The sequence below is a fragment of the Cyprinus carpio genome, chromosome B11, assembly GCF_018340385.1.
Source record: "Cyprinus carpio isolate SPL01 chromosome B11, ASM1834038v1, whole genome shotgun sequence".
Taxonomy (NCBI): Eukaryota; Metazoa; Chordata; class Actinopteri; order Cypriniformes; family Cyprinidae; genus Cyprinus; species Cyprinus carpio.
In genome coordinates, this window is record NC_056607.1 from 16,541,270 (window position 1) to 16,554,666 (window position 13,397).

Consider the following 13,397-nt stretch of genomic DNA (forward strand, 5'->3'; position numbering starts at 1 on the left):
GCCATTCTCGAAAGCAAACCGGTCCCAAATCCCCAGAAGATTGGGGAATGAAAAGAGATGTAAAGTTTAGATGTGTGGCAACAGCTAAACGCAGGGTCAGGTTACTCAGAGCCCTGGCTATATTTAACCTACTGATCTAACACCAGGCAGAGAGTTTAAATGCCACCACTGCAGTTGGTGTGGAGCAGTTGTCGTCCACAGATCTTCTTCAGCACAAGCTCAGCTCCAGGGGGAAACACCCACACACGCTCGCAAGAACCGCAAAGGACCTATAACGCTTTCAGAGAAGACAGAGCAGAGCTGGTGGACTCTAATTCCAGCAAGACATGGAGCTTTTCGAGACCAACCCCTACTTCTTCGCAGACCAGCGTTTTTACGAAGGCGGCGATAACTTCTTCCAGTCAAGGCTGACCGGAGGCTTCGATCAAGCAGGATATCAGGACCGAAGCTCCATGGTGGGTTTGTGTGGCGACGGAAGGCTGCTGTCAAACGGAGTGGGGATGGAGGACAAACCATCTCCATCTCCTAGCCTCGGTCTGTCCATGTCTCCTCACCAGGAGCAGCAGCACTGTCCGGGTCAGTGTCTGCCCTGGGCCTGCAAGGTGTGCAAGCGCAAGTCAGTCACCATGGATCGACGGAAAGCCGCCACTTTGAGGGAGAAGAGGAGGTTGAAGAAAGTCAACGAGGCCTTTGAGGCTCTTAAGAGGAGCACGCTCATGAACCCCAACCAGAGGCTGCCTAAGGTGGAAATCCTGCGCAGCGCCATCCAGTACATCGAGAGACTCCAGGCACTGGTCAGCTCTCTCAACCAGCAGGAGCACGAGCAGGGAAACATGCATTACAGAGCCGCGGCTCCTCAAGGGGTGAGTGAAGCTCGGGGAATCAGGGGCAGGTGTACGGTGGGATTTAAATATGACATACACGCTGTCAAACAGGACTGTACTTTTTAACAGTTCAAGGTCATTGGAAAGTGCTTTACATTAATTAAGCAGACGTTCTTTGTCATTATGTAGTTTTGTGGGTGTTTAACTAACTCGTTTTCTTTTGAAAATCAACCCATTCACAAATATTTACAAAAAAAAAACATTCAGCTATATTTTGTCATTCACTCAGTGACAAGATGACAATGCACTGAAATAAACTGAATACATTTAATAAAAAAAGAAATACAAAACCTAATTAAATTGCATTTTGTCATACATTCATTCATTGATTTTATTTGTTGGTAAAATCAGAAATTTAAGGCTAAATACAGCCTTAAATGCAGAATACTTTGCGGGGAAAAAAGGAAGAAGAAAGGTTACCTTTTTTTTTTTTAATTAAAATTCAATTTAAAAATTATCAAATTTGATTTCCTCATTCATTAATTAAGAATATTTGACAAAAGTCAGAAATAAAGTTTCATCTTCATCTAAAGTTACTTCTTTATTTCAATTAAATAAAAAAATGTAATTTTCAGTTTGTCAAAACATCACAGACTGCCCATATAAAAGCAATCAAACCAAATGTGTGAAGGATAATAGGTTGCCGTGTGCAGTGCTTGATTCATGGCTGGTGATGTGACTGACAGTAGTGTGTGTGTGTGTGTTTGTGTGTAACAGATGTCGTCCTCTAGTGATCAGGGCTCAGGCAGCACCTGCTGTAGCAGTCCAGAGTGGAGCAGTGCGTCTGAGCACTGCGCCAACGCCTACAGCTCGACCCACGGGGGTAAGACTACCACATCTACACTAACTAGCCTGCCATTTGAAATCTTCCATTAAGCCACAAAAAAATATATATATTTCTGAAATTTGCATAAAAAGGTGAGGTTTGAAGGACTTGCCAGGCAAACATGTAACAGAGTTCTCCAATTTCCTCAGATCTCCTGAATGACGAATCCTCAGAGCAAACCAATCTGAGGTCTCTGACGTCTATTGTGGACAGCATTACAGGAACAGAGGTGACTGCGGTCCCCTATTCAGTGGACATAAGCAAATAAATGAGGGGGGTGACGCCACCGTTATGTTCAGACCACCTTTCACTGACCATAACAGCACTATCTGTAACACCCAAGGTGAATGAAGTAGCTATTAAAAGTCATAAAAGCCTTTGGGGCTTAATTTCCAGACAAGTCTTGAGGTCCATATGATTATATTTCCAAATGTTTCTTATCTCTGTGGGAATAAGAACGAATTTCAGATCAGCCTAATTCCTGCTTAAACTTCAGACAGGCCGATTCATAAGTTCATAGTTTGTCCTTTTTCCCTCGATTCCTATTTTTTTCATTCTGTTTGTGTGTGCTTTATGCTTACCAACAACAACAAAAAGATATTTGTGGGTCCAATGTTTTACTTCTGGTTTTGACCAATTTTTGCTTAATTTAAACTAGCTCTGAATGCCAGTCATGTAAATATGTTCCTATTTTCTACAGAGTGGTTTTGTTATTTTGTATTTTTCTGTGTGTTTGGAATAATTTATTTGACTTTTATAATAAAGATTGTTGTGTATTTGTATATATTCATTTTCTTTGCCCTTTAAAGAACTTTTTTTTTAACTTACTGATTTGATCATCTAATTCATAGTTTTTTTTTGCAAAGCATTATCCCAGCAATCTTAAAACAATTTACATTTTAGATAATTTGTGTGCAAAAAAGCACCAAATACACAAATAAAAGTCCATGAAATGATTTATAATACATAAGGTAAATATTTATTTTATATATTCATATATATAATGATTTATTTGTGACAGCTTTTTACATTTAAAGTGAAAAAAAAAAAAAAACTCAGCAGCTGAGCGGTACTAAACAAACATCACATTCAAAGAAAAATCTCACTTGTTCAGCCACATGCTTTATGTGGAATCTGCATCTACTCTATACAGAATTATATACATAAATCAGCTATTTACACACACACACATTAAACCTTACATGCACACAAAAGAGAAAGAGCTTGTGAGGGGGCTAGAGAGAGAAAGAGAGAGAGACCTGCACCTGTTTCACAGTTCACATTACTGTCAAGAGCTACAGAAACAAATTAGCGTAAAAATGACCATCACAGAAGAACACGCTGCAAAGCAAGAGGCTTCAGTTACTCCACCACCGTCGCATCAGGGAAACGCTTGGTCCTCGTCAAGGCATTTTTTTGTAGCAAGCCACTAAAAGATCAAATAGATATTCAGCTAGCACGCCGAACATTAAAAACAAAGCAGAACCAATTAAACTGGCTGTGAAAGGCTAGGCACAATTGGCAGATCGAGGCTTAAAAAAGAGCAGCACACCACAGGATTTCAAGTTCAACTGTTTGACTGGTGATATATTCCTTCAGATCTGTGGAAATGATGACTGAGAGCGAGAAAGAGGCAAAAGATGCTACAGTGATTGTCAAGTTTAGTGGCATGCATGCTCCACCGGACGCCCCAATGCCAACAGTGACCCACACAGCACAAACAACACTTGATCATCAATCATTCATTTAATAGGATAGAATTATTTTAAGAATGACAATGATTGATTTTTTTTTGTGTGTGTGTGTGTATAAAATGAAAAAAAAAAAAAAAAAAACAGTCACTTATATTAATACTTCTTTCTTTTTTTTTAAATAGAGAGCACTTTTTAAAGAACATGATTTGTCAGGATTGTGTAACACTTATAATACACATACACACATTTCCACACAGTACAGTAGCTGCCACAATAGCACAATACATCCTGTGAATTACAGAAAATACTGTCTTAAAAAAAAGAAAGAAAGAAAAAGAAATGCCCAACAGACTGACACAGGTTTGGTAGGTAGGTTGATCAGGAATCATTTTGCTCCCATTGTGATGCTGAATTTCAAGTGGCGAAGATCACGTTTGTTCGCAGGTCCTACATTTTTTATTTTTTTTTCCTCTCCTGATGCTAAGTGAACTGAAGTCTATTGCTTTCCCCGATGCTCAACAATATTTAGCATCATGGCTTTATACGATCTCAGAGTCCTGGAAGTGTATTACGTGGATAAGCACTGCTGATGTGAACACAAACGCACATTTCTCCAGTCACCACTGGTGTAAGACACCGACTATACAACATTGTCCTAGCAGACGGAGCTGTCTAACCGACAGGAAACAGTCACAACTGAGACTTTAAATTTTTTATGATATATTCATCTCCATATACAAGTCTGATATATATTTCCATAAAAAACATGACAGCATAATTTTCTGTTTTTCATATATACAGAGACGTTGATTAATATTTTGCATAACCAAAGGGGAGAAAGCCATATATAGTTAAATGCCAATGGCACACCCAAAGGAGCAGACTATAGCACTGACAGACTACAGGGCCAAGTACACCAGTTAAGTAAGACCACCACAAAGACTATAGAACCGGGATTACTGGGATATGACTGATAGGACGAGGTTTCTCTGCTATGCGTTCCACGCGTTCAGAGTTCGAAATTCACCTTTCTGGCCCCCTCTATTGCACGGTGTCCGAGAAAGCTCTTGTGTTGTTGAGGACAGGGGAGGGGTGGAGGTTAACCCTTCCCTCATCCTTTCAAGGTGTCCCCAGATTTTGGCATATTTCACTCTCGAAAGGCCGCAAGCATGTGTCCATACAGGTAGTGGGAATGCACTGGCAGGAAAATGAGAGGATAAAAAGCAAAATCATATTTCTTTAAAAAAAAGAAGCATATTCAAGTTTTTGCACTAAAACACAGGGCAGTAGTATGAAAAAAGAAAAGAAAAAGCTGTACAGATGCGTTTTAAAAACTTTTATTTCTTTTAACCTGAGTACTGTGTTTTTAGAATGCTGTGTCATGCAGAAGATGCAATTGCAACTGTCAAACATGCTTGTTTAGAGCATGTTTACATAAAAGAATTGTAATGACAAGATGCTTACAGTACTGTGTGAATAGCCCATTTGTGTAAATGCAATTTCTACTTTAGTTAAAAGTTCTGTGTTAACCAACATTATGCTACAAATTCTAATGATTGCGCTTAACTTGTACCGACAAACCCAGAACACTGACACGATTATAAAATGTGACATTTAAATATCTCATAATAACAAAATATATAATTGAATAAATGATGTAAAGAGAAAGACGGTCACGCGCTCACGTTCATATAATCCACAAGACTGAATTAATATACATGAAAGGACACTGAAAATTGAAATCAAATAATGTGCAATAATGCAATCAGTTACTATACAGTTGCTGCATGTTCTGATTGATTCCTAGGTGGTTTCTACTGGATTATATGAACTTTCATTCAATTTTATAAAGGTTTAAGCTACTTAAGCTACTACTGACCATTCATGTACTTAAAGAAAATGAATTTGAGCATCACTGAACATCTCTATCAGAGCAGAGAGGCTGCAGTGACCAGCTTACCTGTTAGTGTGAGTGCAGTGATTAGTAAAAGCAAGTTAGCAGGAGTAAGTCCTGACAGCTGAGGGGTCTAGTCTCTGCGGGGCCGGGGGACCGGCTGCTGAACCACAGAGACACAGAGGGGAGAAAACATGCAGTGACAAGCTGAATGACCCTGACCTGTGCCATTAATATTAGTTACTTTCAACACATGCTTTCACAGTCAAATGCATTCATGTTTTGCAATTAGTGCTGTAAGATAAACTGCAAAAGAGTTAGAAAAGGCACTACTTGTTAGTACTGTACTGCAACCATTAAAAAGCAACATGTTAATGGGAATGCTGAACTCACTTCACCCTTGAAAAACACCCTGCCCCCCTATCTACCTTCTGGTTGCAGCTGTTTCTTGGGCACAGCAGCCATAGAGGGGGGAATGGACATGGTGTTGAGGCGGAAGCCAGCGGGAAGAGTCTCTATGGACCCTGGCATCATACCCAGGCCCTGGCCGTCCCTCGGCCTGAAGCGCTTACGCCATGATGGAGACCTTCGGAAAGACTTGTCATCACTCTGTTGAAAGGAATGACATCCAAACAACTGGGTTAAGATACTGTTCAAAACTATGACTGTGCCAACATCTCATCTGTGTTATTTCATATATGGCAACAGAGAAGCAAGTATCACAGCACAATGATAATTTCCTAGTTCTACAGGGAACAAATGTCAACATTAATGATGAGCAGTGAAATCCTGGCTGCTTCTACAGGAGAGTCTGGCTGTAGACAAGCACTCCCAACTTATAGCTGTGTCCAAAAATGGCCATTTTAAAACAAGTAAGAATAACACAAATATTCCAGTTTATGTTTGTTTCATTTTGAAAAAGCTGTTACACAGATATAAAATAAATTAGAAATAAAAAAGATAAAATAATAAATAAATATTCTAGTTGTTCTAGTTCTGTTTCATTTGGAAAAAGCTGTTACACAGATATAAAATAAATTTGAAATAAAATAGATAAAATAATAAATAAATATTCTAGTTGTTCTAGTTCTGTTTCATTTTGAAAAAGCTGTTACACAGATATAAAATAAATTTGAAATAAAATAGATAAAATAAATAAATATTCTAGTTGTTCTAGTTCTGATTCATTTTGAAAAAGCTGTTATACAGTATACAGAATAAACAAATAAATACTTGTATTTTATGTTTCTGTTTGACTTTAAAAAAGCTGTTACAAAGACAAAATAAATAAATGAATAAATATTTCTATTTACTTTCTCATGTCTCATTTAAAATATTTTTTTCTCTATTTTACATTTCTGTTTCATTTCAAAAACTTGGCCTTAAAAAAAGCGGCATTCAAATCCCAAGATGTTTTTCACTGTAAAAATCCGTACATTAAAAATGACAATTGTTTAAATATATAAAATAAATTGGTTGGTACCTAATATACAAATGAAAATTGACCCCATCAATTTCTTAAAATGACTAAATAAGATGCCTTATCCTGTAATCATGAACGATTGTGATTGCTCCATTCTGAACAGTGCTGACAAAAGTAACTAAATCATGAAAGTTTCTTTCTTAGTACATTAGAAGCTCTAGTCTATATTTTGCAGATGATTCATTATTGCCCCATTCAGAAGACAACAGTTAAAAAAAAAAAAAAAAACATTTATTACAATCTTTAGCTACATGCTTTTGGCTTCATTAAACATTCAACAAACATAAACAATTTTTTAAAAAAAGAATCCAAATGTTTACAAACCTCTTCCAGGCGTCGATCTGTTCCCAATGCTAAGAGGTTGTTAAATTCCCTCTCCAGAATCTGCCTGGCCTGGAAGACAGAGATACAGGACTTTGGAAAGGCCACCAATATGCTGAACGAGTTAGTTTTCTATGTTAGAACAGAATGGGCCAGCTAGTGTCTTTAAACTGCTGTTAAACATCATGTGTGTTCCTCACCTGAGTGTTCTGCATGGGGATCTGTAGAATGAGGGCCAAGCTGCTGAAGTCAAACGTCTCATCTAGGGCAATGAGAGCTCCATGCACACCGCTTTCCAGCAGGTTATTACTGTACTCTTTCAGACCGATGTTCTGAACCCACTGCATCACATGATCATTGGTCCACACCAGGGTATCTGGGAGTGACAACAATACATGCATTTGCTGCTACCTCTACTAGACACAAAATAGATCATTGGTGACTTCCATTATAAAGCCATATCAGAATATGTAGAATAGTGTGAATATCAAATCAAAGGCTATGAATTAATTAAATAACTGCACAATTTGATGATCTGCCTGCTTCAAAGTGAAGCGTGGGACTGTATTCTGCAGCTGAACTTCTAGGCTCACAGTAAATGCTGCAAAGTTCATCTCTGCATGTGCTACAAGTTTAACATGCATTTGTGAATGCTCACTTTATTTACACATTTGCATCTTTTTCATCATTTTTTGTTGGCAGAAGTTTAGGGTATTGCATGGATAAAATAAGTAAATATGCAGTATTTCGACAGAATAAAAACAAAAAGGATTTGAAATATTTGAAGGTTTCAATGTTTGAAAGTCAAGATTATTGTAAATTGTAGTGTACAATAAAATCATTAAAACATTTTATTTTAAAGTACAATTGTAATTTACAACAGCAATATATTTCTATCTTCAATTTTGTAAATCACAGTTATAACCTCCTAATAATAATAATAATAATAATGTGGGCTGCAACACTTCACAATTTAACTTGCATGTCATGTGATCATTAACCAATATCAGACAACCACGAATGTGAATTTTCATCAAATTTTTTAAATATTCCCTTAAAATTGCAGGTGATACGTCAATGAAATATTTTATGTCTAGGGGTTTGGCCGGCAAAAAGTTATATATTTGATGTTAAAACATAAAACTACTGAAACAACGTGTATTGTATATATACAGTTTCCATGATATACTGTGGTATCAGACTGAAAAGACCACCTCTAACCCATGCAGTAAACATTAATGAAGCGAATCTTGGAAGGGGTCTGTGTTTATAACAGTACTGGAAATATCTGTGTTTAGGTAACAGTATATGTGAAGCATGATCATTTTGCACAGCTGGCTAGCCTGCTTTCTGTTCGTACAATCCTGTGCATAGTGTGTGTGTCTTAAGCAGTTGGTGCGTGTGTCTTTAGCGATGAAGATGAAAGATTTTAAAAAGCTGTGACAGCTGTGTCAAGTTCATGTGTTATGCTGAAGTTCAGCCGGGCGCCGTCCCTTTAAATGAATTTGACACTAAAAAGCTCAGCTGTTGACCTTACACATTCCTGCCACCAAAATGCAGATAACAGGTACGGCCACTAGATAGTGCTCTTCCCTTCACAACTTAGAAGTAATGACTCCGGAGAGTGCGTTGTTTATTTATTCATACCTTTGATGTCATGGTGAAAATTCTCTCTTCTTCGCTCCAGCTCCTTCCTGTCATAGTTCAGCCTTTTTAAGCACATGATGCCATAGTGCAAACTAGCCCTGTAAGGATATAATGCATATACCATTCCATACAAAGTCTGGTTATTAAAATGAGTAGTTATTAAAAATGAGCAGTCAATCCTATTGTTTACCGGTGGAAGCTGTCCACCATCTTGAGATGTGTCCGCAGGTCTTTCTTAGTAAGGTGGTCCAGCATACGAGCGTCCACCAAGCACTCCATGAAGTAGCTGCGGTACTGAGGCAGGCCAAGACTGGGCAGCCACTCATTCCCAATCCACTCATGGTTCATGTCACCATATGCTAGCGTCTGAGAAAGAAAAAAGATATTATTTCACTGTGCCTGTCAACTGGATCTTACATGGGTTTAGTTTAGTCATTTTTATTCAGATCCTACACAGAGATCCATAAATGTAAAAAAAAGAAATAAAGAAAAATAATTAAAAAAAATATATATAGATATAGTTTTATATTAATAAATACACACACACCAACATTTTTTTCGGCATAAGTATAATTATGTACAAAAAAAAAATCTTTAAATAATAATATATTATTATTTTAAATAAAATATATATATATATATATATATATATATATATATATATATATATATATATATACATATAAAATATTATATACATTTCCATTGTTTAATAATATAATACAATAATACTACATTAAAATATAATGTTAAACATATTAATAATTTATGTTAATCATATAAACCATATTCTAAGAATATAATAATATAAAAGTAAATTTTGGCCCATAAAAAAACTTTTTATTTTTAGATAAAACTAACAAAGTTCTCATTGCATTCGTTACATATAGCTGCATTATTTTACTTGAAACTACATATGAAAATCTGTCAATTCTTTCCTACTCCATAAATACTACTGACAGACTTTTAAAATAGAAAAAAAAGGAAACCACATAAAAGAGGTCATTGGAAGGCTCTCGGATGCTCTCTCACCTGAGCCCAGCTCCCTTCCTCATTCTCCTGTCAGTCAAAGGCCAGAGTGCCAGCGTGTTAGAGCACAGAGGAGAGTGTTAACAATGCTCTCTTCCAGCTAAATAAGTTCAGTCCAGTCAGAGTAGATGAAGTGCACACCAAGCAGCTGTGTTTTTTTACTAAGTTACTGCAAATTCAGTTAAATATGGAATAATTTAGCAAAGCAACAGGACAGCAATCACACAGAAACAAGCAAAAGGTTTAATAAGCGCACTCTTTGGGTAGTTTGCAGGGCAGAGGGAGATGGGGGTGGATTCAGGGGCAGCAGGCTGGGGGTTGTGGGGGCTGCGGAAGCGTGGCATATGCATGGCACCACGGGCACAAGGGAGTCACCCAGATGGACTAACCATTTTGGCCGAGGTTGCCATGTTTTCCATCTCCTCGTGAGTCACCCACACATTTCCAGAAGACTGAACAGAAAAAAACAGACCCACACACAGATAAATGATCACACATGGCATAGTCCTCATATCCACCTTTAAAGTCCCTTTAAGGCAAGTGTGTACAGTTGGCAGTCATGTTACAAACACCCCCGGCAATTATTTTCTACGTATGCAGTAGGTGTAGAGATGGCTATTTTAATCTAAACTGGACCAAAATTACAAATAATTTATTTGGCCTTAAATAAAACAAATTTTATAACTATATATATATATATATATATATATATATATGTGTATTTTATAAAAATGATTATAAAGATGATTTCGTGAATATTTTTAATATAATTATTTTATTTCAATAACGATAAAAATTACAATTAAATAAAAATAGAATGCATTATTATGCATACAATTATAATGTATTTACCAAATTATTATAGATAAATATAATTATAAATAATGAATCATTTGTAACTTAATAGTTTTAAATAAAATAAAAATAAAAATTTATAACAATACATTAAATATTTTCCCAAATTGTTATTGTAAAGATTATTTCATTTATACAATTATTATCATATTTATATAATTATTGTATTTAAATAATGATTAACAAAATAATAAAATAAAATTACAATAATTGTATCAATTATTATAATGCATTATTAACTAATTAATTCTAAAATAATACAATTAACTAAAGTTTATAAAAATACATTGAATATTTTTTACATAAATTGCTATCATAACTATTTCACTTATAAAATAAGAATTAAAAGAAATATAAAATTACAATGATTTTAGAAAAATTACTATAACTAATTTTAATTATTTTAATAAAATATTAATTATTATTATTATTAATTATTATAATTAAATAAAATCAATTTAAATGAAAACTTTTGATTCATTTGTTTTCAGTTTGAGATTGTATATGTGAGCAGTTTACAGACAGGCTCTTACTGTGCGTGAGGTGAGAGGAGCTGACGGACTCGTCAGTGACACCATTTCTTGAATGGCCAGCCTCAGCTTCAACCGATGCAGCGGGTTACTGATGCCGATCTCTCGCTGAATCTCTGTGTCCGACAGTGCCGACATGATGGCGCCGCTCTTCACGTTGGCACGACACGCCGCCACGTACCAAGCTGGCATGCCCACCCACAGCTGGAGGATGTCAGAGAGAAGTCCGTCAAGATGCATCTTCGTTATCTCCATCATCATCAGAGCGAGTAAGTAATTATCGTAATTATTGTCATCCGTATCCCACCCCCCTATGATTTGTGTGATTATAATCATGGAGATCATGGGTGCAGTGCTCATTACTGCTCTGTGGGAGGGATGGTGGCTGATATCTTTGTACCTCGAGCCAGGAGACCACAGTTGGGCCGTCCCAATGTGCAAAAGGAAGCCCTTTCCTCCTAGCATCCTCCAGCAGCTCATGTCTGATAGAAGACAAAGAAAGGTCAAAGCTTAGAGGAAACACAACCCTAGAGATGTCAAACTCACATCAGTCTGAACATATGAAGCATACAGTGTAGTGGTTAAACGATATGGGGATTCAAACAGCATATATATATATATATATATATATATATATATATATATATATATATATATATATATATATATATATATATTATACATAACTATTTAAAAGTTTGAACTTTAAGATTTAATAGGCTCACCAAGGTTGCATTTATTTGATAAAACTGTTTTAATCTATTCTAAAATGTAATTTATTCTTGTTCTATTATTTTAAATATTAACTTATCTGAATCAGATTTTCATTCTCTTAGAGAACAGCACTAGGCTATTCTTCTAACATCTTTTATTTCATTAGAATGCAAAGGCTATCCAATTTCTTTTTCTCATCCAACACCCAAACAAGAGGCACATTTTGTTCTTAGCACAGTGCCAAAGAATGGACACACACACACACAAACTTATCCACATGGCAGGTGCTAATTAGGAAACCTATTTTTTCTGTCACGCTAATGGTCAGGGGACAGAGATAAGATGTGGAGATGAGGATGGACTCTACGAGATGGTAAAGTACACTCAAATGAGGCCATGTTATTAGTCTACTATTAAGCGTTATTTGTAACTTGTTTATCTGCAGGAAATGGCACTTTGCCATCCAACTGATTGGTCATTTGCTTTAACTGAGCTGTGTAATTAGGTAATAAGGATTAGGTCGGATTAGTGAATGTCTCAGGGTGATTTGATGGGCGTCAGGACGAAGGAGCTGTGTGAGTGAGATACAAAGCAGAGAAGACCTACTTTTTCTTCATCCTGCGGTCTCGCTCTGCCTGTGTGCCCAGTTTGCTCAAGGTCATGGTATCTCCAATGCCCATCTCGAAATCTGAAGTGTAACAACATATTAAAATACAGTTAGTCAAGGAGTATACAATCTTCACTCACTACACGGTATCAAAAACCTAATTTTATTTACTTGTTTAAGACAAATAAACCAAATACTTTCTGATTACAAGTAAGAGTTTTATTATACCATTTGAAGTATTTAAGACTTTTTATGGCCTTAAATTTGATAAAACTGAATTTAGGGATTTTTAAGTCATACTCTGTAGTAGTAATAAAAACATGACAGTTCCTGCATGTAATGTATGCGTTTTTGTTTCATGCGACCTGGAATGACAGGTGGTGTCATCTGGCCATCCTTGCTCAAAGGCTGATCTAAACGTGATTTCTCCTTCTTGCCAAAGAGACGGCCGATAGATGACTTTATGCCCTTCTTTTTGTTGCCTTAGCAGAGAGAGAAAGAGAAAGAGAAAGTGAGGAAAAAGTGAGGCACTGTGTGACTTACAGTAAAGCATTTAAAGGGATAGTCCACCCAAAAATGAACAGTCTGTCATCATTTACTCACTCTCGTGACATTCCAAACCTGTGTGACTTTCTCTCTTCTGTGGAAGAATGTTTGCCAAACAGTTTTGGTTCCCACTGACTTCCATTATATGGGCATAAAATTCAGTGGAAGTCATTGAGAACCAAAACGGTTTGCTTACCAACATTCTTCAAAATATCTTTTTTTGCGTTCCACAGAAAAAAAAAAGAAAAAGATTTGGACTGACATGAGAGTGAGTAAATGATAACAGAATTTTCATATTTGGGTGGACTAGCCCTTTAAGGGATGTTCACAATGACAAAAATCTGTAGTGAAAAAGCAACTGGAAGTC

At 36.4% G+C, this 13,397-nt stretch overlaps 2 protein-coding genes across 14 annotated transcripts in view; one reads left to right on the plus strand and one right to left on the minus strand.

Annotated features, from left to right (window-relative positions):
* Positions 1–132: 132 nt before the first annotated feature.
* On the plus strand, positions 133–2,500 carry LOC109060877 (myogenin-like). Its single transcript, XM_019078035.2, has 3 exons — positions 133–863; positions 1,602–1,707; positions 1,860–2,500. The coding sequence occupies exons 1-3, from the start codon at positions 327–329 to the stop codon at positions 1,976–1,978; spliced, it is 762 nt and encodes a 253-aa protein (XP_018933580.2). The 5' UTR covers positions 133–326; the 3' UTR covers positions 1,979–2,500.
* Positions 2,501–2,704: 204 nt separating this feature from the next.
* Positions 2,705–13,397, minus strand: part of LOC109060845 (liprin-alpha-2-like) — a 100,085-nt gene continuing 89,392 nt past the window's right edge. For 3 of the 13 annotated variants that reach the window (XM_042734244.1, XM_042734243.1, XM_042734235.1), the window contains exons 18-30: positions 12,850–12,967; positions 12,484–12,565; positions 11,564–11,645; positions 11,167–11,367; positions 10,168–10,230; positions 9,782–9,808; positions 8,940–9,115; positions 8,750–8,847; positions 7,303–7,478; positions 7,106–7,174; positions 5,727–5,907; positions 5,365–5,458; positions 2,706–4,601 (exon numbers count right to left, since the gene is read on the minus strand). In XM_042734244.1, the coding sequence (XP_042590178.1) occupies positions 5,400–5,458; positions 5,727–5,907; positions 7,106–7,174; positions 7,303–7,478; positions 8,750–8,847; positions 8,940–9,115; positions 9,782–9,808; positions 10,168–10,230; positions 11,167–11,367; positions 11,564–11,645; positions 12,484–12,565; positions 12,850–12,967 (1,332 nt within the window). In that variant the 3' untranslated portion in view covers positions 2,706–4,601; positions 5,365–5,399. Of the gene's footprint in view, positions 4,602–5,364; positions 5,462–5,726; positions 5,908–7,105; positions 7,175–7,302; positions 7,479–8,749; positions 8,848–8,939; positions 9,116–9,781; positions 9,809–10,167; positions 10,231–11,166; positions 11,368–11,563; positions 11,646–12,483; positions 12,566–12,849; positions 12,968–13,397 lie in introns of all 13 variants that reach the window. The other 10 variants (XM_042734237.1, XM_042734238.1, XM_042734234.1 and 7 more) reach the window with 5 other exon arrangements.

Coding starts and splice junctions, on each gene's coding strand:
- LOC109060877 (XM_019078035.2), top strand. CDS start 327: ATGGAGCTTTTCGAGACCAACCCCTACTTCTTCGCAGACCAGCGTTTT. Junction 864..1,601: donor GAGCCGCGGCTCCTCAAGGG/GTGAGTGAAGCT, acceptor TGTGTGTAACAG/ATGTCGTCCTCTAGTGATCA. Junction 1,708..1,859: donor CTACAGCTCGACCCACGGGG/GTAAGACTACCA, acceptor CAATTTCCTCAG/ATCTCCTGAATGACGAATCC.